The 21,813-nt window shown below is 40.5% G+C and overlaps 1 protein-coding gene across 1 annotated transcript in view; it reads left to right on the top strand.

Moving 5' to 3' along the window:
* The first annotated feature begins 3,710 nt into the window (after nt 1-3,710).
* Nucleotides 3,711-21,813, top strand: part of gdf3 (growth differentiation factor 3) — a 29,044-nt gene continuing 10,941 nt past the window's right edge. The window contains exon 1 of the mRNA XM_064975453.1: nt 3,711-3,987. Within this exon, the coding sequence (XP_064831525.1) occupies nt 3,711-3,987 (277 nt within the window). The remainder of the gene's footprint in view (nt 3,988-21,813) is intronic.

Genomic DNA, 21,813 nt, shown 5'->3' with positions numbered 1-21,813 from the left:
ATTGTGTGTTTTTTTTGTTTTTTTTTAACAATTACATCTGGAGTGCCTTCACTCCTGTTGTTTTAGAGCCAGAATTGACCAATGAAAATGGAAACAAGGGGGACAAGGTCAGAGAGAATTTGGTTTGTTTATGCAGCTAAAGGCCGATATTGACTGTGACCTGTACTTCCTGCAAGACAGGAATGTGTCAGTGTTTTGTCATGGCCAGTGAAGAGCCCGGATCTCAATCCCATTGAGCACGTCTGGAACCTGTTGGATCGAAGGGTGAGGGCTAGGGCCATCCCCCCCCACCCCCCCAGAAATGTCAGAAAACTTGCAGGTGCCTTGGTGGAAGAGTGAGGTAACATCTCACAGCAAGAACTGGCATACCTGGTGCAGTCCAAGAGGAGGAGATTCACTGCAGTACTTAATGCAGCTGGTGACCACACCAGATACTAACTGTTACTTTTGAATTCCCCCCCCCCTTTGTTCAGGGACACATTATTTGATTTCTGATTAGTTACATGTCTGTGGAACTTGTTCAGTTTATGGCTCAGATGTTGAATCTTGTTATGTTCATACAAATATTTACACATGTTAAGTTTGCTGAAAATAAACGCAGTTGACAGTGAGAGGACGTCCTTTTTCCGCTGAGTTTATATATTTTTGTGGGGACTTTTACATGTTATTTTGCATTAATACGTGTTATGTCAGTTTGCAAACATTGTAAAAAATATATGTCATTGAGTTAATAAAACCGCATACAAACATGGTCATTTTTTTTGTTTTCTTGAGTAAGGCAGGTCCAAAATGCAGGTGTTTCAGGCTAGCCCAGTGCTTTCTGTGGTGGTGGGGTTAGCCAGCAGAAGATACGGAGCATTGCGCCATGATTGGCTCATTGTACTGTCACTCATGGAGACAGTATGTCACTGCCAAATCTAAGGGTAGAACTTGAAAATTCTAGCCCCTTGGGTGCTGCCCTAGTTACATTAGAAGTGCCCATCTAAGAAGGCTCAAGGTCATTGGCCACAGATAAAAGGTCAATTCACATTTTATCTACAGTAGCTTTGATTGGACTGATCATGTCAACGTCATATTTTCAAAATCTTAGCTAAGAGTCATCATGAATCACGTCGACAATCTACTGGCAAATCCTTTTTGATTCTTGTCATATGAATATAAATTATAGATAAAACACATCGGCCATTGGACGTAAACATTACATAAGTTGGAAGTCGCAAATTCAACAATTAGTGGTTAGGAAGGAATCAGCGACAGTGGCTAACTGCCAGCATTGGAAAGCAATCACTAGCCTGCTATTCTGTGGAGTGGCTGTGTGGTCCCAAATCTGGGATTAAGGGGTTCTTATCCAAGTTTAAAATTATAAACATTCAACATTGGCCACGCTGTCAATGAAGAATGATTTGTGCCGTGCTCAAAACAACTAACTCAGAAATGCGAAAACTTGACTTCAGTGGGTTCAAGAAACTTGAAGTCGGGAATAAACTAGCTACGACTGGGAAAATACGATTTGAACAGTCATCCAACTCGGAATTATAAATCCGGTCTCTGAAGATCAATGACGTCATCATGATTCAACCTTGTTTTTTTTCCGAGTTCCCATTTGTTTTGAAAGCACCATAAATCCAGAGAATGCCAGACTGATGACAAAATGTGCTCATGAAGGACAGCCACGCTATCTTCCTGTTCAAGTGAGTACAGCACAACAAGGTGAATCCAAAAATGTATTGTATGCCGCTGCATAAAGGATGTAATATGCCAGGGAGATATGTTACTGTAGCTGAGAAAGTCATACTAAGTGTATGTTGTGGAGTAAGACGTTAGTAGCTCATGTGCCTCACCCTAATAATTTGGTCTATTTACCCCTCTTAATTTCACCTACTGTTCTGACTTGGTGGTGCACAAGTAGCCTGTAATCATTGAATATTGTAAGAGCTTTCATTGTCTGTTTATATGCCCCCTTTATTTATCCTACGGTTCTGACTTTATTTATCCCCCTCCTCTCTGTTTCACTGCAGTAAACAAAATCAATTGTCTCTTTACTCCAGCATTTTGGATTTGAGATCAACATTTCTATATCAGGCAACATTATAGAATGTCACCTTTTATTGAAAATTAAATATTAAGTATTCACACCCCTGAGTCAATACTTAGAATCCCGTTTGGCAGCGTTTAAAGCTGTGAGTCCTTCTGGGTAAGTCTTTAAGAAATTTGCACACATGGAATTTACAATATCTGCACATGATTCTTTTAAAACTCCTCAAACTCTTCAAGTTGGTTGTTGATCATTGCTCGACAGTCATCTTCAAGTTTTGCCATAGAATTTTAAATAGATTTAAGTCAAAACTGTAAAAAGGCCACTCAGGAACATTTAATGTCATCTTGGTAAGCAACTCCAGTGTATATTTGGCCTTGTGTATTAGGTTATTGTCCTGCTGAAAGGTTAATTTGTCTCCCAGTGTCTGTTGGAAAGCAGACAACCAGGTTTTCCACAATGAGTTTTCCTGTGTATAGATCTATTATGTTTATTTTTATCCTGGAAAACTCCCTATTCCTTGCCGATGACAAGCCTACCCATGACATGATGCATCCACCACCATGCATCACCAATCACTCAAATTTGGGCACAACAATTGAGAGAAATAAGTTTTTGTGCTTATAGAACAGTTCTGAGATCTTTTATTTCAGCTCATGAAACATGGGACCAATACTTTACATGTTGCGTTTATATTTTTTGTTCAGTATAATATATAACTATTTCAAGTAACGAATCGTAAAACTGCACATACCCTATTAGCTATACAATTAGCCATTACACATTAACTCAGAACCGGGATTAAAAACTATAATTGAATACATACAGATGGATCTGTTAGCAGAAAATGTATTTTATTAAATAACAAAAGGTAAACAAATACATTTGCTTTACAGAACTGCTATATATGAGTATTTTATATATATATGAGTATTTTATATATATATATATACAATACTCATATATAGCTATGGCCCTGCTGGAGATAATATTTCACACATTTGTAGGGAGTTAAATAACTTATCTCTGTTGATAATACCTGGTTTGTTTGGTCTATGACCAGTTTCTGTCTGACCCAGAGGAGGCAGCCATTGCCATGGCCCTTGTTAACTGATGCAGGAAATCATCATCAATGAACCAGTGATATTGCTAGTGTAATTGGATTGGACAGCACATCTAAAATATTGATTGCCATTGGCTCCCTGATCCCAATTTGGGAAACCTGGCATCATCACAGTGGAAAGAAGCACCCTCGTGTCCCTAGAAATATGCCACATTACATCTGGAGACATGAGACAGTTAATGTCAACGTCCTCAGAGATTCATTTGGATAGAGATAGCAGAAATACAATTGTTTACGTTCTGTTATAATGATAGAAACTCAAGAAAAACGGGCATAATTGAGGTAGGCTAACTTGAATGTAACTTTTGTAGATTTTAGGCAAATGTTCTTTATCTGTGAGATAGGTCCTCATTAGCATATCTTGTCTACGCAGTCTCGCACCTAGGTGTCGATAGAAACCATCCGGGATGCCAATCAATCAGCGCCAATGATCAATCACACATTGGCACGCAGGGACTTTTAAATTCACAAGCAGACATAGAAAGAAGAGCAAAACACACGCTGTAGTTTCGGCTAGTTTGTTTGTAGCAAAGCCTAGGTCAAACGTGAAGAATGGAGACTTTGGTTCTTTTAGCCCTAGCTATTTTATCCATTAGTGCGTTTGCTTTAGGAAATGGAGAAGATTTGAAGACTCAGGAGCGCTTGTTTTTAAATTCATTGGGCCTCTCTGCTCGGCCAAAGCCGTCAGAACACCGCCGCGTTCCCTCCGTGTTGTGGAGGATGTTCAAACGTACCAGCACCCGGGAGAACGACACCCACGAAAGAGACCCGTGCATGGTGTCTGAGTATGGAGTTCGCGGAAACATTGTTCGATTTGTGCAGGACCAAGGTGAGCTTTATTCCTATGTCTCTCCTTCCATCACGCGGCTCCCCCATAGTACTTTGTTCTGTGTGGTTAAAAGGGTCACTGCGATTGTTACTTTTTTTTTTTTACTTTTAAATTAACGATAAAGGCTACTCATTGCTTATTTATTTAATATAACTGATACATAATGTTCCATGCGTTTAGTTCCACGGTTGTACCCTCTAAAAACCCAAAATATAAACTTGTCTTACCCTGTTTGTAAAACGATTAAGTAACCATTTTAAATGTAATTGTGAACTGTATAGCCTGAAAACATGGTTAAAACTATCATTTTGATATAATGGATGGGCCTTCATGGCGTCTGTATGAATTTGAGTGGTTAGACTACATTTCTACAGCCACATCTCTCCGTTGTTTACCTAAAAAGTGGCGCGGTATTATACACTTATTGTTGGGAAGGCAGATTGCCCCTTTATATTATCAGAATTACAATGTGAGATCAATTCATTATTGAGTCACATAGCTATACACAATCCATTTTCGAACATGTTTGTTATTTAGGAATACCTTCACTCACGTTGTTTTGGGGCCAAAATTAACCACCGAGGTAAAGACCGTTTCAGGTTGAAAATTCGACGGATTTTCGCCTGTAGTTGTCCTTACGTTCACCAACAGCAGTTGGGTACTGTCAACGTAGTGACAAATCAAATATTTCAATAACTCTTTAACCATTACTCCTAAAACTTAAAAAAAAAAACGGGTGTAGCTGACCCGATGGCATAGACACATTGCACATGTTGTGATTTATTGAAATTTTTGAATGTCAGTAGTTCACTGGTCATGTGACCTAGTGACTTCAAACAAGGTTCAGAATATCCACTGACAACCCTTCTATATTGCACACCTTTCAGTTTGTCCAATTTCATCATGATTTTACATAAACTTTTCAAACTGTAAACTTTCAATAGCTCCATGGTCATGTGACCTACTGACTCCAAACAAGGTTCGGAATGTCCACTCAGTGCCCCTACACTTTGCACACCATTTAGTTTGTCCATTTTCATCTCACATGATTTTACATGAACTTTTCTTCATTTAAAATGTCAATAGCTCCTTGGTCTTGTGACCTACCGACTTCAAACATGGTGCAGAATGTACACTGACTACCCTTATATATTGGCACTTGTTTGTGTACTGTAAAATCACGTGGTGTAACATACATTTTTTCCTAGTTTTAAATTTCAATATCTCCTTGGTCATGTCCATTACACACCTAAGAAGCGTGCAGTGGCTATACACCCATATTGCATAACCTCTTATGTCTCTTCTATTTTGTTGTATATTTAATATTAGTTTGACAATTAGGGGGTTCAGTCCAGTGTTTACCCTTTAATTTAATATTTATCTATATAATAATTGGTAGTTAAGTACTTATTTTCCACGGTTTTTATTTTTCCGCAGTATTTAACAGCGGTACACAATAGGAGAGACAGATAAAATATCCATTTATCATTAATATCATACCTTAAGGGAACATTTCGACAATCACCGTATGGTTAGTGAGAAAGTCCCTATTGGAACTGTACGGTCCCTTACTAGACGTCCGAAAACATTTTAAAAATTCGGGGACGGCGTCGGGCCGAGCGGCTGGGCCAGACCTACCGGGAAGTCATCAAATGAACTTTGTCGGACATTCGGTTTTCGTTTAATAAAATAAACAAATTTTGGCCCATTTTTGCGCTATGCCGGAATATCCCACAAGAGGGCATAAGCAATCATATTGCTATTGGACAAAACATCCCGAATCACGACGTGCCATATCTCGAAAACTGAAAATATTTCGAAGCCGAAACTTGGTGAGCGTAGGTTTGGCATTATGGGAAGATGGCCCCGAACAAGATGGCGTCTAGGCCTCAACGGTTTTTGAGTTATGGCCATATTTCTGGGATTAAAGGTCCAAAATGAAAATAGAGAAAAGATTTTTTCACTTCACGTCAAAGTCAAGGAGCCTCCGGTGTCAATAAAAAAAATCGGCCATTTATCTATCGTCATTTACTCGTACGGTGACCAGATCGTGATGTTCAGATATAGGTGTTTTTTTTTCAACGGTTACAGATCCAGTTGCAGGGTGTTCATACGAATATTTTTAAAATGTGCTGCGGAGCTCTGCGACATTTCTGTGATTTTCTATGATTTTCTGAAATAACACACACTCACTAAACCCTCCGTAAATAACTCAGTTCTTAACGTAAAGACTTAAAACTCAGGATTCTGTAAAGGCATACCCCAATGAGGATATGAGTTTATTTATAGCTTCCTATGCCAACCGGAAGTGCCATAATTGGTGTCTCAGGGGCTGTTTGGAAGGGTTAAAAAAATCAGATCTGTCCAAAACTTCATATGTGTGATTATACAACCCCCATGAACTGTAAATCAGTCATTCTTCCCATAAAAATTCAAAGGAAAAATAAATCACACAGATACACAACTTGGATGGAGGGACGTATTGGGGTGTGTAGAGACTGACAGTGCCTCCAATAGTTAGCTTTATTCGAGCTAAAAAAGAACCGTCAGACCTAGAGTTCCGAAACTTTAGAATCCTGTTCTAGACCTCAGGTCGATAGTGCGTGGTGAGTTACGGCGCTCTAGGAGGTTCTCGGACCGAGAAACCGCGTCGAACATTTGCAATGACTTCAATTCATTTTGACCATTACGAAAATGGCGACATTTAGAAATGTCCCGGAGACACAAGACTAGGTGCATTGTGACCGTCTCGGCCCATAGAGACAGAACCCAACATCTCGGTCCGATAGCTCATTCAAGGACCCCGTAGCAAGGCATGGAAAAAGTGGATTTTCAGCACCAATTAGGCTTTTACTCGGACACCAAATGACCTATCGAGCAAACTCGGGATTCGGGGTCGCCTCACATAGGACTTCACATAATGTCCGAACTGGCCCCGCAGCTAGAAAGTAACTATGTGTTTTATGGTTTTTTAATGTTTTGTACCGAAGGCCTTGTGAATTTTGGGCCAGCTCTGAAGTATGTTATACTTGGCTCCTAAATGAGTTGGGAAAAGTGGGTTTGGTGTCAGTTTGTATCAGTTTGGTGTCAGAATGATATCAAATTGACTGATGGACGGTGACTTGCAGGTGACTCTTGTCCATTAGCAATATGTTTAAGCGGTGAGGTACCATCACCAAAAGCGACATTCTGAAATCAACCCAAACGAGCGATGGAGAGGTACCAGTATCACTGCCCAGCCATCCCTATGGCATCGGGCCAGTCAATTTGGCATTCCTGCATGATTTTTATGGCATGACAAATTGGTAATGGTGACTGCCCAGTTAACCATATGGCAAATGCACAGTGACTTTGAAAGAGTGAGAAAAATCACCAAATGGACATTCTGGAATCAACCCTAACGAGTGATGGAGAGGTACCAGAATCACTGCCAAGCCATCCCGAGTTCATCGGGCCAGTCAATTTGGCATTCCTGCACAAATTTTCAGTGACTTTGCAAAAGTAAGGAACATTTGCAATATGTTTTAACAGTGAGGTACCATCACCAAAAGCGACATTCTGAAATCAACCCAAACGAGCGATGGAGAGGTACCAGTATCACTGCCCAGCCATCCCGAGGTCATCGGGCCAGTCAATTTGGCATTCCTGCGCAAATTTTCAGTGACTTTGCAAAAGTGAGAAAACATTTGCAATATGTTTTAACAGTGAGGTACCATCACCAAAAGCGACATTCTGAAATCAAGCCAAACGAGCGATGGAGAAGGTACCAGTATCACTGCCCAGCCATCCCGAGTTCATCGGGCCAGTCAATTTGGCATTCCTGCATGATTTTTATGGCATGACAAATTGGTGATGGTGAATGCCCAGTTAACCATATTGCAAATGCACATTTGCAAAAGTGAGAAAACATAAACAAATGGACATGATGAAATCAACACCACGAGTGATTGAAAGGAACAACAATCACTGCCCGGCCATCCCGAGTTCATCAGGCCAGTCAATTTTGCATTTCTGAAGGATTTTTGAGCATGTCAAATTTCTTATGACATTTGGCCCCCACAAAACATATGCCTTATGCACAAGCAAAAAAAAAAAAAAAACATTATGATAATAAAATATGACTAAAGTATGTTGATACAGTTCTTATACTTGTGTAACTGACACAAAATTCGAAAATTTTTCGAAAAACGGTCCAGAAAGCACTTTTTTAGGGGTGTGTGAAGTTTTTTATGAAATTTAATAATTTTTGACTTTTGACTTCTGACTTCCTATGAAATCATATTGCAGATGGACAAAACATATGCAATAATGCGCAAGTAAAAAAATTAAAAAAATTATGATAATAAAATTGGACAAAAGTATTTTCATACAGTTCTTATACATGTCTAATTGTCAAAAAAAGCGAAAGAATTTCGAAAAACGGTCCAGAAAGCACTTTTTTAAGGGGTGATACGTTTTTTTTTTCAAAATTTGGCTTTTGGATGTTGACTTGGAGTCCAATATCAATATGAAAAACCATGGTGGAGCGCAATCGCCACCTGTTGGATTTTTGAAGTGTTACAACTGGCAATAGCCATAAGGCAATAGAAGTAAACTTTGCATGAATCAACGCCGCTTTGGGTGGTATTGGCCAATGTGTACATGGTTTGTCTATATATACACTGAACAGGGATGGGGAGTGAGGTAGGCTGGTCTATATATACACTGAACAGGGATATATACATATATACACTGAACAGGGATGGGGAGTGAGGTAGGCTGGTCTATATATATGAACAGGGATGGGGAGTGAGGTAGGCTGAACAGGGGATGGGGAGTGAGGTAGGCTGGTCTATATATACACTGAACAGGGATGGGGAGTGAGGTAGGCTGGTCTATATATACACTGAACAGGGATGGGGAGTGAGGTAGGCTGGTCTATATATATATACACTGAACAGGGATGGGGAGTGAGGTAGGCTGGTCAATATATATATATACACTGAACAGGGATGGGGAGTGAGGTAGGCTGGTCAATATATATATACACTGAACAGGGATGGGGAGTGAGGTAGGCTGGTCAATATATATATACACTGAACAGGGATGGGGAGTGAGGTAGGCTGGTCAATATATATATACACTGAACAGGGATGGGGAGGAGGTAGGCTGGTCAATATATATATACACTGAACAGGGATGGGGAGTGAGGTAGGCTGGTCAATATATATATATATACACTGAACAGGGATGGGGAGTGAGGTAGGCTGGTCAATATATATACTGAACAGGGATGGGGATATACACACTGGGATGGGGAACAGGCTGGTCAATGAACAGGGATGGGGAGTGAGGTAGGCTGGTCTATATATATATACACTGAACAGGGATGGGGAGTGAGGTAGGCTGGTCAATATATATATATATACACTGAACAGGGATGGGGAGTGAGGTAGGCTGGTCAATATATATATACACTGAACAGGGATGGGGAGTGAGGTAGGCTGGTCAATATATAACAGGGATGGGGATACACTGAACAGGGATGGGGAGTGAGGTAGGCTGGTCAATATATATATATATATACACTGAACAGGGATGGGGAGTGAGGTAGGCTGGTCAATATATATATATATACACTGAACAGGGATGGGTAGGCTGGTCAATATATATATACACTGTGAGAGGCTGGTCAATATATATATACACTGAACAGGGATGGGGAGGAGGTAGGCACACTGAACAGGGATGGGGAGTGAGGTAGGCTGGTCAATATATATATATATGAACAGGGATGGGGATAGGTAGGCTGGTCAATATATATATATATATACACTGAACAGGGATGGGGAGTGAGGTAGGCTGGTCAATATATATATATATACACTGAACAGGGATGGGGAGTGAGGTAGGCTGGTCAATATATATATATATACACTGAACAGGGATGGGGAGTGAGGTAGGCTGGTCAATATATATATATATATACACTGAACAGGGATGGGGAGTGAGGTAGGCTGGTCAATATATATATATATATAACAGGGATGGGGGGATATATATACACTGAACAGGGATGGGGATGAGGTAGGCTGGTCAATATATATATACACTGAACAGGGATGGGGAGGAGGTAGGCTGGTCAATATATATATATATAACAGGGATGGGGAGTGAGGTATGGTCAATATATATATATATACACTGAACAGGGATGGGGATGGGGGCTGGTCAGAACAGGGATGGGGAGTAGGCTGGTCAATATATATATATATATACACTGAACAGGGATGGGGAGTGAGGTAGGCTGGTCAACTATATGGGGATATATATATATATATATACACTGAACAGGGATGGGGAGTGAGGTAGGCTGGTCAATATATATAACAGGGATGGGGATATACACTGAACAGGGATGGGGAGTGAGGTAGGCTGGTCAATATATATATATGAACAGGGATGGGGAGTGAGGTAGGCTGGTCAATATATATATATATACACTGAACAGGGATGGGGAGTGAGGTAGGCTGGTCAATATATATATATATATATACTGAACAGGGATGGGGAGTGAGGTAGGCTGGTCAATATATATATATATATATATATACACTGAACAGGGATGGGGAGTGAGGTAGGCTGGTCAATATATATATATACACTGAACAGGGATGGGGAGTGAGGTAGGCTGGTCAATATATATATGAACAGGGATGGGGAGTGAGGTAGGCTGGTCAATATATATATATATATACACTGAACAGGGATGGGGAGTGAGGTAGGCTGGTCAATATATATATATATATACACTGAACAGGGATGGGGAGTGAGGTAGGCTGGTCAATATATATATATACACTGAACAGGGATGGGGAGTGAGGTAGGCTGGTCAATATATATATATACACTGAACAGGGATGGGGAGTGAGGTAGGCTGGTCAATATATATATATACACTGAACAGGGATGGGGAGTGAGGTAGGCTGGTCAATATATATATATATACACTGAACAGGGATGGGGAGTGAGGTAGGCACTGAACAGGGATGGGGAGTGAGGTAGGCTGGTCAATATATATATATACACTGAACAGGGATGGGGAGTGAGGTAGGCTGGTCAATATATATATATACACTGAACAGGGATGGGGAGTGAGGTAGGTAGGCTGGTCAATATATATATATATACACTGAACAGGGATGGGGAGTGAGGTAGGCTGGTCAATATATATATATATATACACTGAACAGGGATGGGGGTAGGCTGGTCAGGTAGGCTGGTCAATATATATATATATATACACTGAACAGGGATGGGGAGTGAGGTAGGCTGGTCAATATATATATATATATACACTGAACAGGGATGGGGAGTGAGGTAGGCAATATATATACACTGAACAGGGATGGGGAGTGAGGTAGGCTGGTCAATATATATATATATATAGGTAGGCTGGTCACTGAACAGGGATGGGGAGTGAGGTAGGCTGGTCAATATATATATATATACACTGAACAGGGATGGGGAGTGAGGTAGGCTGGTCAATATATATATACACTGAACAGGGATGGGGAGTGAGGTAGGCTGGTCAATATATATATATATATATATATATACACTGAACAGGGATGGGGAGTGAGGTAGGCTGGTCAATATATATATATATATATACACTGAACAGGGATGGGGAGTGAGGTAGGCTGGTCAATATATATATATATACACTGAACAGGGATGGAGAGTGAGGTAGGCTGGTCAATATATATATACACTGAACAGGGATGGGGATGGGGAGTGAGGTAGGCTGGTCAATATATATATACACTGAACAGGGATGGGGAGTGAGGTAGGCTGGTCAATATATATATATATATAACACTGAACAGGGATGGGGAGTGAGGTAGGCTGGTCAATATATATATATATATACACTGAACAGGGATGGGGAGTGAGGTAGGCTGGTCAATATATATATATATATATACACTGAACAGGGATGGAGAGTGAGGTAGGCTGGTCAGGAACAGGGATGGGGAGTGAGGTAGGCTGGTCAATATATATATATATATACACTGAACAGGGATGGGGAGTGAGGTAGGCTGGTCAATATATATATATATATATATACACTGAACAGGGATGGGGAGTGAGGTAGGCTGGTCAATATATATATATATGAACAGGGATGGGAGTGAGGTAGGCTGGTCAATATATATATACACTGAACAGGGATGGGGAGTGAGGTAGGCTGGTCAATATATATATATATATACACTGAACAGGGATGGGGATATAGGCTGGTCAATATATATATACACTGAACAGGGATGGGGAGTGAGGTAGGCTGGTCAATATATATATATATATACACTGAACAGGGATGGGGAGTGAGGTAGGCTGGTCAATATATATATATATACACTGAACAGGGATGGGGAGTGAATATATATATACACTGGTAGGCTGGTCAATATATATATATACACTGAACAGGGATGGGGAGTGAGGTAGGCTGGTCAATATATATATATACACTGAACAGGGATGGGGAGTGAGGTAGGCTGGTCAATATATATATATACACTGAACAGGGATGGGGAGTGAGGTAGGCTGAATATATATATACACTGAACAGGATGGGGAGTGGCTGGTCAGAACAGGGATGGGGAGGGTAGGCTGGTCAATATATATATATACTGAACACTGAACAGGGATGGGGAGTGAGGTAGGCTGGTCAATATATATATATATATATAGGCTGGTCAATATATATATACACTGAACAGGGATGGGGAGTGAGGTAGGCTGGTCAATATATATATATATATATATACACTGAACAGGGATGGGGAGTGAGGTAGGCTGGTCAATATATATATATATATATGAACAGGGATGGGGAGTGAGGTAGGCTGGTCAATATATATATATACACTGAACAGGGATGGGGAGTGAGGTAGGCTGGTCAATATATATATATATACACTAACAGGGATGGGGATATACTGGTCACACTGAACAGGGATGGGGAGTGAGGTAGGCTGGTCAATATATATATATATACACTGAACAGGGATGGAGAGTGAGGTAGGCTGGTCAATATATATATACACTGAACAGGGATGGGGAGTGAGGTAGGCTGGTCAATATATATATACACTGAACAGGGATGGGGAGTGAGGTAGGCTGGTCAATATATATATATATACACTGAACAGGGATGGGGAGTGAGGTAATATATATATATATATACACTGAACAGGGATGGGGAGGAGGTAGGCTGGTCAATATATATATACACTGAACAGGGATGGGGAGTGAGGTAGGCTGGTCAATATATATATATATACACTGAACAGGGATGGGGAGTGAGGTAGGCTGCAATATATATATATATATATACACTGAACAGGGATGGGGAGTGAGGTAGGCTGGTCAATATATATATATATATATATACACTGAACAGGGATGGGGAGTGAGGTAGGCTGGTCAATATATATATATATACACTGAACAGGGATGGGGAGTGAGGTAGGCTGGTCAATATATATATATATACACTGAACAGGGATGGGGAGTGAGGTAGGCTGGTCAATATATATATACACTGAACAGGGATGGGGAGTGAGGTAGGCTGGTCACTGAACAGGGATGGGGAGTGAGGTAGGCTGGTCAATATATATACACTGAACAGGGATGGGGAGTGGGTAGGCTGGTCAATATATATATACACTGAACAGGGATGGGGAGGAGGTAGGCTGGTCAATATATATATATATAACAGGGATGGGGAGTGAGGTAGGCACTGAACAGGGATGGGGAGTGAGGTAGGCTGGTCAATATATATATATGAACAGGGATGGGGAGTGAGGTAGGCTGGTCAACACTGAACAGGGATGGGGAGTGAGGTAGGCTGGTCAATATATATATATATATATATATATATATATATTACACTGAACAGGGATGGGGAGTGAGGTAGGCTGGTCAATATATATATATATATATACACTGAACAGGGATGGGGAGTGAGGTAGGCTGGTCAATATATATATATAACAGGGATAGTGAGGTAGGCACTGAACAGGGATGGGGAGTGAGGTAGGCTGGTCAATATATATATATATATATACACTGAACAGGGATGGGGAGTGAGGTAGGCTGGTCAATATATATATATATATACACTGAACAGGGATGGGGAGTGAGGTAGGCTGGTCAATATATATATACTGAACAGGGATGGGGAGTGAGGTAGGCTGGTCAATATATATATACACTGAACAGGGATGGGGAGTGAGGTAGGCTGGTCAATATATATATATACTGAACAGGGATGGGAGGTAGGAGGGGAGGAGGCTGGTCAATATATATATACACTGAACAGGGATGGAGAGTGAGGTAGGCTGGTCAATATATATACACTGAACAGGGATGGAGAGTGAGGTAGGCTGGTCAATATATATACACTGAACAGGGATGGGGAGTGAGGTAGGCTGGTCAATATATATATATATATGGGGAGTGAGGTAGGCTGGTCAATATATATATATGAACATATGGGGAGTATATATATATATATACACTGAACAGGGATGGGGAGTGAGGTAGGCTGGTCAATATATATATATATATATACACTGAACAGGGATGGGGAGTGAGGTAGGCTGGTCAATATATATATATATATATACACTGAACAGGGATGGGGAGTGAGGTAGGCTGGTCAATATATATATATATACACTGAACAGGGATGGGGAGTGAGGTAGGGGAACAGGGATGGGGAGTGAGGTAGGCTGGTCAATATATATATATATATATATACACTGAACAGGGATGGGGAGTGAGGTAGGCTGGTCATATATATATATATATACACTGAACAGGGATGGGGAGTGAGGTAGGCTGGTCAATATATATATATATATATATACACTGAACAGGGATGGGGAGTGAGGTAGGCTGGTCAATATATATATATATACACTGAACAGGGATGGGGATTGAGGTAGGCTGGTCAATATATATATATACTGAACAGGGATGGGGAGTGAGGTAGGCTGGTCAATATATATATACACTGAACAGGGATGGGGAGTGATATAATATATATATACACTGAACAGGGATGGGGAGTGAGGTAGGCTGGTCAATATATATATATATATATGAACAGGGATGGGGAGTGAGGTAGGCTGGTCAATATATATATATATATATACACAGGGATGAACAGGGATGAACAGGGATGGGGAGTGAGGTAGGCTGGTCAATATATATATATATATATATATACACTGAACAGGGATGGGGAGTGAGGTAGGCTGGTCAAACAGGGATATATATATATATATACACTGAACAGGGATGGGGAGTGAGGTAGGCTGGTCAATATATATATACACTGAACAGGGATGGGGAGTGAGGTAGGCTGGTCAATATATATATACACTGAACAGGGATGGGGAGTGAGGTAGGCTGGTCAATATATATATATACTGAACAGGATGGGGATATATGGTCAATATATATATACACTGAACAGGGATGGGGAGTGAGGTAGGCTGGTCAATATATATATACACTGAACAGGGATGGGGAGGGATGGGGAGGAGGTAGGCTGGTCAATATATATATATACACTGAACAGGGATGGGGAGTGAGGTAGGCTGGTCAATATATATATATATACACTGAACAGGGATGGGGAGTGAGGTAGGCTGGTCAATATATATATATATATACACTGAACAGGGATGGGGAGTGAGGTAGGCTGGTCAATATATATATATACACTGAACAGGGATGGGGATGGGGAGTGAGGTAGGCTGGTCAATATATATATATAGGCTGGTAATATATATATATATACACTGAACAGGGATGGGGAGTGAGGTAGGCTGGTCAATATATATATATATATATACACTGAACAGGGATGGGGAGTGAGGTAGGCTGGTCAATATATATATATATATATATATAACAGGGATGGGGACAGGGATATATATATATATATATACACTGAACAGGGATGGGGAGTGAGGTAGGCTGGTCAATATATATATATATATATATACACTGAACAGGGATGGGGAGTGAGGTAGGCTGGTCAATATATATATACACTGAACAGGGATGGGGAGTAGGTATATATATATATATATATACACTGAACAGGGATGGGGAGTGAGGTAGGCTGGTCAATATATATATATACACTGAACAGGGATGGGGAGTGAGGTAGGCTGGTCAATATATATATACACTGAACAGGGATGGGGAGTGAGGTAGGCTGGTCAATATATATATATATACACTGAACAGGGGGATGGGGAATATATATATACACTGAACAGGGATGAGGTAGGCTGGTCAATATATATATATGAACAGGGATGGGGAGTGAGGTAGGCTGGTCAATATATATATATACACTGAACAGGGATGGGGAGTGAGGTAGGCTGGTCAATATATATATACACTGAACAGGGATGGGGAGGAGGTAGGCTGGTCAATATATATATATACACTGAACAGGGATGGGGAGTGAGGTAGGCTGGTCAATATATATATATATATATATATATATATATTACACTGAACAGGGATGGGGAGGGAGGTAGGCTGGTCAATATATATATATACACTGAACAGGGATGGGGAGGAGGTAGGCTGGTCAATATATATATATATACACTGAACAGGGATGGGGAGTGAGGTAGGCTGGTCAATATATATATACACTGAACAGGGATGGGGAGTGAGGTAGGCTGGTCAATATATATATACACTGAACAGGGATGGGGAGTGAGGTAGGCTGGTCAATATATATATATATGAACAGGGATGGGGAGTGAGGTAGGCTGGTCAATATATATATACACTGAACAGGGATGGGGAGTGAGGTAGGCTGGTCAATATATATATATATATACACTGAACAGGGATGGGGAGTGAGGTAGGCTGGTCAATATATATATATATATATATATATATATACACTGAACAGGGATGGGGAGTGAGGTAGGCTGGTCAATATATATATATATATACACTGAACAGGGATGGGGAGTGAGGTAGGCTGGTCAATATATATATATATATACACTGAACAGGGATGGGGAGTGAGGTAGGCTGGTCAATATATATATACACTGAACAGGGATGGGGAGTGAGGTAGGCTGGTCAATATATATATACACTGAACAGGGATGGGGAGTGAGGTAGGCTGGTCAATATATATATACACTGAACAGGGATGGGGGTAGGCTGGTCAGGGGATGGGGAGTGAGGTAGGCTGGTCAATATATATATATGATATATATAATATATATATATACACTGAACAGGGATGGGGAGTGAGGTAGGCTGGTCATATATATATATATACACTGAACAGGGATGGGGAGTGAGGTAGGCTGGTCAATATATATATACACTGAACAGGGATGGGGAGTGAGGTAGGCTGGTCAATATATATATATATATATATACACTGAACAGGGATGGGGAGTGAGGTAGGCTGGTCAATATATATATACACTGAACAGGGATGGGGAGTGAGGTAGGCTGGTCAATATATATATACACTGAACAGGGATGGGGAGTGAGGTAGGGGTCAATATATATATATATATATACACTGAACAGGGATGGGGAGTGAGGTAGGCTGGTCAATATATATATACACTGAACAGGGATGGGGAGTGAGGTAGGCTGGTCAATATATATATACACTGAACAGGGATGGGGAGTGAGGTAGGCTGGTCAATATATATATATATATACACTGAACAGGGATGGGGAGTGAGGTAGGCTGGTCAATATATATATATATATACACTGAACAGGGATGGGGAGTGAGGTAGGCTGGTCAATATATATATATATACACTGAACAGGGATGGGGAGTGAGGTAGGCTGGTCAATATATATATATATATAAACTGAACAGGGATGGGGAGTGAGGTAGGCTGGTCAATATATATATATATACACTGAACAGGGATGGGGAGTGAGGTAGGCTGGTCAATATATATATATATACACTGAACAGGGATGGGGAGTGAGGTAGGCTGGTCAATATATATATATATATATACACTGAATGGGGAGTGAGGTAGGCTGGTCAATATATAGGGATGGGGAGGAGGTAGGCTGGTCAATATATATATATACACTGAACAGGGATGGGGAGGAGGTAGGCTGGTCAATATATATACACTGAACAGGGATGGGGAGTGAGGTAGGCTGGTCAATATATATATACACTGAACAGGGATGGGGAGTGAGGTAGGCTGGTCAATATATATATATATACACTGAACAGGGATGGGGACTGGTCAATATATATATATATATACACTGAACAGGGATGGGGAGTGAGGTAGGCTGGTCAATATATATATACACTGAACAGGGATGGGGAGTGAGGTAGGCTGGTCAATATATATATACACTGAACAGGGATGGGGAGTGAGGTAGGCTGGTCAATATATATATACACTGAACAGGGATGGGGAGTGAGGTAGGCTGGTCAATATATATATATATACACTGAACAGGGATGGGGAGTGAGGTAGGCTGGTCAATATATATATACACTGAACAGGGATGGGGAGTGAGGTAGGCTGGTCAATATATATATATATACACTGAACAGGGATGGGGAGTGAGGTAGGCTGGTCAATATATATATATATACACTGAACAGGGATGGGGAGTGAGGTAGGCTGGTCAATATATATATACACTGAACAGGGATGGGGAGTGAGGTAGGCTGGTCAATATATATATATATATACACTGAACAGGGATGGGGAGTGAGGTAGGCTGGTCAATATATATATATATATACACTGAACAGGGATGGGGAGTGAGGTAGGCTGGTCAATATATATATACAACAGGGATGGGGAACAACAGGGATGGGGAGTGAGGTAGGCTGGTCAATATATATATATATATACACTGAACAGGGATGGGGAGTGAGGTAGGCTGGTCAATATATATATGAACAGGGATATATAATATATATATACACTGAACAGGTGGGGAGTGAGGTAGGCTGGTCAATATATATATACACTGAACAGGGATGGGGAGGGTAGGCTGGTCAATATATATATATATATATACACTGAACAGGGATGGGGAGTGAGGTAGGCTGGTCAATATATATATACACTGAACAGGGATGGGGAGTGAGGTAGGCTGGTCAATATATATATATACACTGAACAGGGATGGGGAGTGAGGTAGGCTGGTCAATATATATATATATACACTGAACAGGGATGGGGAGTGAGGTAGGCTGGTCAATATATATATACACTGAACAGGGATGGGGAGTGAGGTAGGCTGGTCAATATATATATATATATATATATATATATACACTGAACAGGGATGGGGAGTGAGGTAGGCTGGTCAATATATATATATATATATACACTGAACAGGGATGGGGAGTGAGGTAGGCTGGTCAATATATATATACACTATAGGTAGGCTGGTCATATATATATACACTGAACAGGGATGGGGAGTGAGGTAGGCTGGTCAATATATATATATATATATATATATATATACACTGAACAGGGATGGGGAGTGAGGTAGGCTGGTCAATATATATATATATATATATACACTGAACAGGGATGGGGAGTGAGGTAGGCTGGTCAATATATATATATATATATATATATATATATACACTGAACAGGGATGGGGAGTGAGGTAGGCTGGTCAATATATATATATATATATATATACACTGAACAGGGATGGGGAGTGAGGTAGGCTGGTCAATATATATATATATATATATAACACTGAACAGGGATGGGGAGGAGGTAGGCTGGTCAATATATATATATATATACACACTGAACAGGGATGGGGAGTGAGGTAGGCTGGTCAATATATATATATATATATATATATGAACAGGGATGGGGAGTGAGGTAGGCTGGTCAATATATATGAACAGGGATATATAGGCACACTGAACAGGGATGGGGAGTGAGGTAGGCTGGTCAATATATATATATACACTGAACAGGGATGGGGAGTGAGGTAGGCTGGTCAATATATATATATACACTGAACAGGGATGGGGAGTGAGGTAGGCTGGTCAATATATATATATACACTGAACAGGGATGGGGAGTGAGGTAGGCTGGTCAATATATATATACACTGAACAGGGATGGAGAGTGAGGTAGGCTGGTCAATATATATATACACTGAACAGGGATGGGGAGTGAGGTAGGCTGGTCAATATATATATACACTGAACAGGGATGGGGAGTGAGGTAGGCTGGTCAATATATATATATAACAGGGATAGTAGGTAGGCTGGTCATATATATATACACTGAACAGGGATGGGGAGTGAGGTAGGCTGGTCAATATATATATATATATAACAGGGATGGGGAGGAGGTAGGCTAATATATATATATATATACACTGAACAGGGATGGGGAGTGAGGTAGGCTGGTCAATAAATATATATATATATATACACTGAACAGGGATGGGGAGTGAGGTAGGCTGGTCAATATATATATATATATATACACTGAACAGGGATGGGGAGTGAGGTAGGCTGGTCAATATAAATATACACTGAACAGGGATGGGGAGTGAGGTAGGCTGGTCAATATATATATATATATATATATATATATATATATATACACTGAACAGGGATGGGGAGTGAGGTAGGCTGGTCAATAAATATATATATATATATATACACTGAACAGGGATGGGGAGTGAGGTAGGCTGGTCAATATATATATACACTGAACAGGGATGGGGAGTGGGAGGGATAGGCTGGTCAATATATATATACACTGAACAGGGATGGAGAGTGAGGTAGGCTGGTCAATATATATATATACACTGAACAGGGATGGGGAGTGAGGTAGGCTGGTCAATATATATATACACTGAACAGGGATGGGGAGTGAGGTAGGCTGGTCTATATATATATATATATGAACAGGGATGGGGATATATATATATATATATATATATATACACTGAACAGGGATGGGGAGGAGGTAGGCTATATATATATATATACACACTGAACAGGGATGGGGAGTGAGGTAGGCAATATATATAATAAATATATATATATATATACACTGAACAGGGATGGGGAGTGAGGTAGGCTGGTCAATAAATATATATATATATATACACTGAACAGGGATGGGGAGTGAGGTAGGCTGGGGATGGGGAGTGAGGTAGGCAATAAATATATATATATATATACACTGAACAGGGATGGGGAGTGAGGTAGGCTGGTCAATATATATATATATATATAACAGGGATGGGGATATACACTGAACAGGGATGGGGAGTGAGGTAGGCTGGTCAATATATATATATATATACACTGAACAGGGATGGAGAGTGAGGTAGGCTGGTCAATATATATATACACTGAACAGAGATGGAGAGTGAGGTAGGCTGGTCAATATATATATATATATATACACTGAACAGGGATGGGGAGTGAGGAGGTAGGCTGGTCAATATATATATATACACTGAACAGGGATGGAGAGTGAGGTAGGCTGGTCAATATATATATATATACACTGAACAGGGATGGGGAGTGAGGTAGGCTGGTCAATATATATATATATATATATACACTGAACAGGGATGGGGAGTGAGGTAGGCTGGTCAATATATATATATATATATATATATATACACTGAACAGGGATGGGGAGTGAGGTAGGCTGGTCAATATATATATATATATACACTGAACAGGGATGGGGAGTGAGGTAGGCTGGTCAATAT

Source organism: Oncorhynchus masou, chromosome 10 (assembly GCF_036934945.1).
Source record: "Oncorhynchus masou masou isolate Uvic2021 chromosome 10, UVic_Omas_1.1, whole genome shotgun sequence".
Lineage (NCBI taxonomy): Eukaryota > Metazoa > Chordata > Actinopteri > Salmoniformes > Salmonidae > Oncorhynchus > Oncorhynchus masou.
Note: the sequence above shows the minus strand (reverse complement) of the source record. Positions and strands in the feature narration are given on the sequence as shown.